Source organism: Gossypium hirsutum, chromosome A09, assembly GCF_007990345.1.
Source record: "Gossypium hirsutum isolate 1008001.06 chromosome A09, Gossypium_hirsutum_v2.1, whole genome shotgun sequence".
Classification (NCBI taxonomy): domain Eukaryota; kingdom Viridiplantae; phylum Streptophyta; class Magnoliopsida; order Malvales; family Malvaceae; genus Gossypium; species Gossypium hirsutum.
Window position 1 is genome coordinate 14,519,688 of NC_053432.1, and position 8,665 is coordinate 14,528,352.

Below are 8,665 nucleotides of genomic sequence, written 5' to 3' on the forward strand. Positions count from 1 at the left end.
AAAAATCTCAATCCTTTAAAGGTTAATATTCTAAATGAAATAATTTACCTGTTTGGATTATTCCTTAAGTTACTGAAAAAAACAATTAATCCCAAAATCAACAAGGCCACGATTAAATGTAGTAAATAAAAAACCCTTTTCATCATGAGGTAATGATGACGTGGCAGAATCTTATTGGAGAACAGCCAAAGAGGTGAAAAAACAAGATGAACCTCTAAACACAGAGGATCATCACCGAGGAAACGGAGGAAAAAGTAACGACCGAATATAAACCGACACGAACGGTCGAAACATCAAAGCATGATTTTGATAGCAGCACTTAAATTTTCTCTCTTTTTAATTTCTTTTATTTTCCCCTAAATTTTCTTTTCAGTTTTTGAGTACTCGAAAGAAAATCCAAACGAACAAATATAAAATTTGGATTTAAAAAACCTGCGATAATCGAGCCAAAACGACTCAGATGAATAAGAAAGTTTTTGGTTGTTCTCAATTGGTTTCCAAGGGGACGGAAATCAATGAGGTTCCGTAGTCGGAACTACATCAATTCCTGGGGCAGATTTTTCTGGTTCGCTGCTTTCATAGTCTCCACTTTCGTTCTTTTCAATGGCTTCTCCTACTCTAACTTTCGCTTTCTTTTTGGAGGTAATTTTGTCTATTTCTTTAGCTATTTCTTTTGGTTTTTTTTATTCATCAGGAGCTTACTTTTTTTAATATTTTTTGAATTATTTATTTTTTTAAAAAAAAAACAGCAAGATTCGAGCCTGTGTTGAAGTTCGCACGCAAAACTCCAACCGCAAACGCCATCGTGTCTGGCGAACATCCGGTAACTCAGATACTCTCTGTTCGTGAAACCGTTTTGCTCCCCGATCAAGTTATACTTTTCCTAAAATACCCTCGGTCGGCTCGTTTATTTACCAAAGAGGAACTTGAATGCGTGTACCTCTCGGTTCATAACCCCTCACCCGTGCCTTGGCTTAAGCAGTCGCCGGCTCGTGTTGATACGGAGCAGCTAAGTGAGCAGATCGTACGATGTCCTAGTGGCCCACGTGGACTGCTTATAACGGTTGGTTCAAAGTCAAATGGGGTCTTTCCAGCTGGTCCCACTCACCACTGGGACTCGCTTGCGTACGAAGCTTTGGTCGATAATGATAATACGACGGTCGTTTTTGTCAAGGGGCTTAATCTACGGCCAGAAAGAGTCTCCAACGCATCAAGATTTGAGTGCGTGTACGGCGAAGATTTTAGCAGGCTAAAACTTGTGTTGAGATCAGAGGTTTTATCAATAGCTCAAGAGATCGTACGGTGCAGAACGCCTTTAATTGTTTTGAATAGTAAAAAAAAAGTCAATAGCTCTGTTAAGGTTTCAGTTAGGATCAAGGGTGGAGGAACATTACCTTCCATAGCCCGATTGGGTTTCTTGTCGGATTCTGGTCGTGACCCGTTACCCACCCGAAAACCACACGAAACCTGCATTTGCACCATGGCACGTAACCAAGCGAGGTTTTTGAAGGAATGGGTCATGTACCATGCCCTAATCGGGGTACAACGTTGGTACATTTACGATAACAACAGTGACGACGACACTGATCAAGTCATCGAATCGTTATTCAACGCGGGTTACAACATCTCGAGGCACATTTGGCCATGGGTCAAGACCCAAGAAGGAGGTTTCTCTCATTGCGCCTTGAGAGCCAAGGGTTCTTGTGAATGGATCGGGTTCATCGATGTAGATGAGTTTTTGCACTTGCCTTCAGGCTTATTCTTACATGATGTGATCTCAAATTTAACCTCAATCACAACTAGTTTCGGAAACATTTCAATAGGCGAAATTCGCGTCTCATGTTACAGTTTTGGACCGTCAGGGCTCAAACGGATACCGAAACAAGGCGTGACGGTCGGATACACGTGTCGGCTAGTGGTGCCGGAGAGGCACAAGAGTATAGTGAAGCCAGAAGCATTGAATTCCACATTAATCAATATTGTACATCATTTCCATTTGAGAGATGATTTTAGATTCATAGATGTTGATAGAAGAATGATGGTTGTAAACCACTACAAATACCAGGTATGGGAAGTGTTCAAACAGAAGTTCTATAGGAGAGTGGCTACGTACGTGGCTGATTGGAAAGATGAGCAAAACGTAGGGTCCAAGGACCGAGCCCCTGGATTAGGGACTAGAGCCGTCGAACCAGTTGATTGGTCGAGTCGGTTTTGTGAGGTCACCGACACAGGGCTAAAAGATAGGGTGTTGCAAAACTTTGCTAACCCAAAAAACTCTCTTTTGCCATGGCAGACTACATCTAATAAAAAGGCAGGACCTTGGTTTGTAGAAGAAAAAAATACAAGTAAAGTGCAAGAGAAGGAATATAGATTATTGTAATAGACTTCTTTTACCCTTCATATTATGATGATAATCTTTGTAGAAATTGGATTGATTTTCTGTACATAACAAATTGTTATTTGGTAGAGTTTTGTAGTATTAATTTCATGTTATGATTTAGATGATTTAGATTTTAAATTGGTGTTGAGTTTTTTTAAAAATATTTTAGTTAAATTTTATAGGATTAATTAAATTATTAACTATCAATTTAGATCTTAAATGATTGTTTGGATTTGATATAGTAATATTTTAAACAATATGTATCAAATTTCAACTTAGGTCAATGTGTTAAACAAATGGGTTAAGTCGGAGCTTAAACTTAAAAACTTTCTTATAATGGTCTGTAAATTTTCTTTTTTTGTCAAAGTTTCAAACTTGACAATTGTTATTATACAGAGGCATGGATTAGACAATTATTCTCATATTAGGTTTGAATTTTTTTTGCCAAGTTATTTATTCAACTTGGCAATTATTCTCTTATTAAGTCTTATTTTGATAATTATTCTCACCTTGGTGGCTAAACTTGAGGGTTTTTAATAACTTAAAAAAAATTCAAGCCTCAAATGTGAACAAATTTCAAATTCAAGACCTAATTTGAATAAAAAATGTTTATATAGAAAAAGTTTGGAAGTTATGTAATTTACCCCTCAAAAGAAGTATTCAAATCCTTGAAACCACTTATCCTGAAAGTTTGAAAAATACCAATTTATACTTTTTTTTTAGGTTAGATGAAAATAAATTTCCAAGCCCTTATGATTTGATAAAAAAAATATTTTTTGCTAAAAAGAAGGGAAATTTATTTCTTAAAATACACTTAACCTCTATTGTTTTAACTTTAAAAAATATCCACTTACTTGACCATTGGATATATTTATTAAGCAAAATTTAAATGAAAAAGATAATTATACCTTTGTTGTTATTTATTTATATATATATTTTCTATTTCGTTTATTTTTTAATTTTAATTAAATAATAAAATTTAATTATATATTGAAATGATATAAAATTAAATATATTTGTACTTTTCATAAATATATATATTTGATTTCATTTAAAATTAAACATTTTGAATTTGTATTTAATTCAAGTATATTTTAACATTGAAATGAATTCATTAACTCGTTTGTATGTAAATTTAATTAGTTACTAATTAGAAGGTGTGAATTAAAAATAAATTAATTAAAATATAAAAAGAAAAAGAATAATCTCAAAGTTAATACAATTAAATTAAAATTAAATAGCTAACATTTATTTGCTTAAATAATTATTTAAAAAAAGTATGAGAGAAAAAAAAATTAAATCTATTTATTATTGATAACATTAAAAAAAAAGAGCTTACAAATAATGAAGCCTTACTTTCTTTTTTTAGAAAACTTTAGAATTACAAGTCGAGTTTTACTTTGTATAAACCATGAATGGATTTTGAGTCTATATTTATTTCAGCTTATATCTGCTATATTTGGGTGTTGTATAGATTTATTTAGGTCTAGGTCTTAATATATTATTATTATCAATATGATCATACTTTATAATAATTAATTATAGTTATATTATTTGAATTTATTTGTTGTATTTATATTGTGTAACTTTAAAAAAAATTGTATATATTTTAATATAATGTCATTTATAATTTAATTTAATACTAATTGAAATAATTTTATAAATAATTATATTTTTTTATTTCAATTGAAAATTATAAAAATTGAAAATAACCAAAATAAATAGAATAATTAATAATTAATAAAAATTAAAAATTTTTTATTTAAAATTCATTTAATAATTAAACCTTATTACTCATTAGGGGTAAGTGAATTTTTTAATTAACATGAAGGGTTTGAATACTTTTCTCTATATTTAAATATGCTTTATGTCACAAATAAAAAAAGTCATGGTAAATTCGAAGGAGCATTTAACCCTCCAGCTAATGACTAAACTGATAGAAAGAGTTAATTGATAAAGTAGAAACACTTTAAAAATTCAAATAAAATATATTAAAATTATAGGGCTAATTTGAACTTTGAGTCATAATTTAGGGATGTCTTTGCAATTAACCCACTTTATATATTTTTGGGGGTTAAAAATTATAGCCGTTGCAAAAGCCAACAGCTCAGGAACCAAATTCAAAAACTTCGACCGTTAGGAAATAGTATCATTACCTCCGTAAGGGAAGCGAATTTCCATTCATTTTCTTTTTTTCCTCCCCAAGAAAAAGAAAATGGTGAGAGAAGAAGCGAAACCAGCCCCAGAAGATTCCCAGCAGCCAAACAAAGCTGAGACTAGCCAAAATGTCGATAACTTGTTTAGTCCCAGATTCAAATCCGTGGCAGCCATGGCTGGATGGGACGAAGAAGCCCTCATCATAGCTAGTCTCGTCGTCGAAGACACCCCAGACCGCCAACAATCTAAACAAAAGAAACGCTCCGATTCGATATTCAATACACCGCCATGCACCAGTTCAAGAAGGTAAACTAAATAAATCCTAGAATTTTTTCATTGTTCCTTTATTTATTTGATTATTGATAATTTATTTATATGTTCATGGGTTTTTTATTCTTTTTTTTTTAATTCAGGAAACGTAGGGCTCAGAGAACTCCATTTAATCTCGATGAAGAACAAGAGGTTCCAAGAGAAGGTGATTATTTTTGGAACCTTTCTTTTCTTTATTTATAAAATACAAAAACCTGAATAAAATTTGACGTTTCCTAGAGAGTGAGAAAGAATCAATGGAACAAAGAATTGTCGTGGAGGATGAGAAGAATCCAAAAGCAAATGAGCCAGCTCTTCATTGTATGAATAAACTTAGAGAAGAGCTTTCATGTGCAGTAAGAATCTTTAGATTTTGTCTATATTTGTTAACTTTCGTTTATCTTCTACTAATAACAATGTTATATGCTTGGTTTCATAGATTTGTTTGGATATCTGTTTTGAACCAAGCACAACTCCTTGTGGACATAGGTAAAAAAAAAACCCAATGTTTTAATACAACAAAACCAGACAAAATCTGTGTTTTTTTATATTGATTTTGTCATTTTAATGAAAGTGAAACCTCCTTTCTCTTTGATTGTAGTTTCTGTAAGAAATGTTTGAGATCAGCTGCAGATAAATGTGGGAAAAGATGCCCAAAGTGCCGGCAGCTAATAGGGTAAAAACCAGCTCCAGTTGCCACCCCTTAGGCTCCTCATTAATGGCAGAGATCATTGTAATGAACTTTCTTTTCCTCTTTTGCAGTAATGGAAGATCTTGCACTGTGAACACAGTTCTTTGGAATACAATACAGCTTTTGTTTCCCAAAGAGGTTGAAACAAGGAAGGCTGTTGCTGCTGATGCCTTAAATAGCAAGGAAGCCTTTGAGTGTCAAAGTCCACAAAGCGGAACTCGAAGCACCCGAACGACTCGAACTCGAACTCGAACTCGAGTTGAAAATCAAGCATTGGCTGCAAGGCTGCAGAGGGAGGATATTTCGCGACTAGTAAACTCGGATACCAACATGACGAGAAGGCGAGGGGACCCGAACCAAGATAACAATGCAGCATCAGCAAGGCTGCAACGAGACAATGATCTTTCGAGGTTAGTACGTACCGGGAGGAGGAGAGGGACACCAAGCCAAGATGAAGATGCGGCATTAGCTTTAAGGCTGCAAAGAGAAGAATTCATGGAGGCTTTTAGAGGAAGCAGTGGGCATGAAGGTAATGAGCAAACGAGGATCCCTCTTGCTTTAGCTAGAGCCAATTTGAGAGCTATGGCATCAAGAGCCATTAATAGAGGCCGCGCTTTATAATATTATTCCTTTGAAAACCTTTCTCCATTGTTGCACTTCCAATGCAACTTAGCTTTGTGCTTCTTTTCTAATGTTATGATCCATATTATTTGAATTCTTCTTGAGTTTATATCTATTTTCATTACCCTACATATTTTTTTAATATAAATATAAATATATACTCCTCTTCAACCATCTGAATCTACCTATGACTTAATTTTCCTTATGCATTTTAAGATTAAATGTCAATTTAGATGAATTCAGGTTATAGAAAATCTTATCACTTTACCTATGCGATTTGTAAATTAAAATTAAAATTTTATTTTACTATTTTAAGATCACTAAACTTTGATTAAATTTTAATTTTTGCCACAGAATTTTATAAGTTTACAAAGACGTTATTATAAAAATATCATTTAACTGTTTAGCACCGTTATTTGGTAATGTTTTTCTAACTTGGCACATTAATTGTGCCATGTGTTTGAAAAAATATTTGTTTTGTTTTTTATTTTTCCTTATTTTTTCCTCTTTCCTCTTTCCCCTTTCCCCTTTCTTCTTCTTTTCTTTTCATCCTATTTCCCTTCCCAACAAACTTAGCAGCCACCAATTCCACCACCACTAGTGACTTCCCCGGACATCAAACCCATTTTGATAGATCTCCCAAGGCTTTCCCAAAAAAACCCATTTTTTTCATCATCAAAGCTTTTGCCGTTAGTGTGATATTGTTTGTTGGCTTCATCCATGTTCTTCCTGATGCCATTGAAAACGTAACACCTCTTTATCTTAGTGAAGATCCTTGAGATAAGTTTTCGTTTGTCGGACTATTGGCTATGACTACCGAGATTGGTACATTGATAGTTGATGTGTTTGTTATATCTCATACAAAGTCCCACCTTCACAAAACCTATGAGAGCAACTATGTTGATGAAGAGAAAATAGGGAAAAATGAAAATCATCTCCATGTTCATACTCACGCTACTCATGAGCATAGGCTATGCTCATGGTTTTGTTTCTATGCTAGAGCGTTCACATTCAGCTCAACTTCTTAGACACCAATTGTGTTTTATGAATCATATATATTGTTGTTTTATGAAGGACATATATTGTGATTTTTTTATTTTTTTAATAGCGTACTCAATTTTAATATGAGTTTGAAATTACAATAAAAAATCCATATATGTGATTTTTTTTAAGGTATTGGAATTGGAAATAATGACACACTCTCTACGATCATAAGGATATCATTGGGTGCTTCTGAAAGTCCAAAGACTATAAAACATTCAGTGACCACACTTCCCTTTCATTAGTTCTTTGAAGGCATGGGACTTGGTGGATGCATTTCCTAGATAATACATGCATGTGTTTTAAGTTTAACTCACATTTTCTATTCCATGTACTATTTTTTGTCATGACTTAGCTTTGAATGGTTTTTTAAAGTTTAAATTTCAGGGTCGAGCAGTTACAATTATAGGATTAAGGGTTAAGGTTGAGTTTATCGGAATCAAGGGATAGCCTTGAGAGATCCATCTACGGGTTCAATGTCTGGGGAAGCCACCGTGGGGGTGGAATCCATTGGTAGCTGCTAGGGTTTGCTGGGAAGAGAAATAAGATGAAAAGAAGAAAGGAAGAAAAGGGAAAGAGAGGAAAAGAATAAGAAAAAAAGAAAAATAAAGAAATACAAATATTTTAATATTAAAAAACAACTTTTTCAAACACATGGCATATTTAACTTGTTACGTCAGATGCATGTTATCAAATAATGGCAATAAACGGTTAAGTGATATTTTTATGATAATGAAATAACATTATGACATCTTTATAAGTTTCAAAAATTTAGTGGCAAAAATTAACAATTAATCGAAGTTCAGTGACATCTATATAATCAAATTTATTTTTAATTAAATTATATTATTTAATATAAATAAAAATTCTTACAATTGTTTTATTTTAATAACTATTAATAAGTTAAGTTATAAAAGTATAGGAAATTAATAAATTAAGTTAATTTTTTATTTAACTAATTTCTAAAGCTACATACATTTAATTAACTTTTTAAATAATGTATTTTTAATTATCTTTTAATTCATTATTTGAATTGTATCATATTTAATGTATAAAATAGTTTTGATTTATTTAAATAATAAAAAAACACAAAATAATAAATAATATATATAATTGAAATAATAAATTGTTTTCATAATTCAAATATAATGCTAAAAAAGTTATTATTTAAATATGAAGTAATATAATTTTTTTTAAAGGTAAATTCATTAATTCATTCAATGAATAGAACCATATAATTCAGAGAAAAAAAATAGCAAACACTCATTATAGATGATAAATTAAACTCGTCACTATTTAATTTTTATTTATTATTTTCTTAATAATAAATAAATTGATCATAATAATAATTAATATAAATATTTTAGATTTTATTATATAAATTTATTATTGATAAATATTATATATAAGTGGCCAAAAAATATTATATATAAATATAAAGTTACTTATTATATAAATAAATAAAA

General features: G+C 31.5%; 1 protein-coding gene across 1 annotated transcript; it reads left to right on the plus strand.

Moving 5' to 3' along the window:
- The first annotated feature begins 283 nt into the window (after positions 1-283).
- LOC107902109 (glycosyltransferase family 92 protein RCOM_0530710) lies at positions 284-6,252 on the plus strand. The gene is made up of 8 exons (XM_016828348.2): positions 284-642; positions 750-2,378; positions 4,546-4,843; positions 4,951-5,012; positions 5,087-5,202; positions 5,286-5,335; positions 5,448-5,522; positions 5,609-6,252. The coding sequence occupies exons 1-8, from the start codon at positions 516-518 to the stop codon at positions 6,156-6,158; spliced, it is 2,907 nt and encodes a 968-aa protein (XP_016683837.2). The 5' UTR covers positions 284-515; the 3' UTR covers positions 6,159-6,252.
- Positions 6,253-8,665: the final 2,413 nt, after the last annotated feature.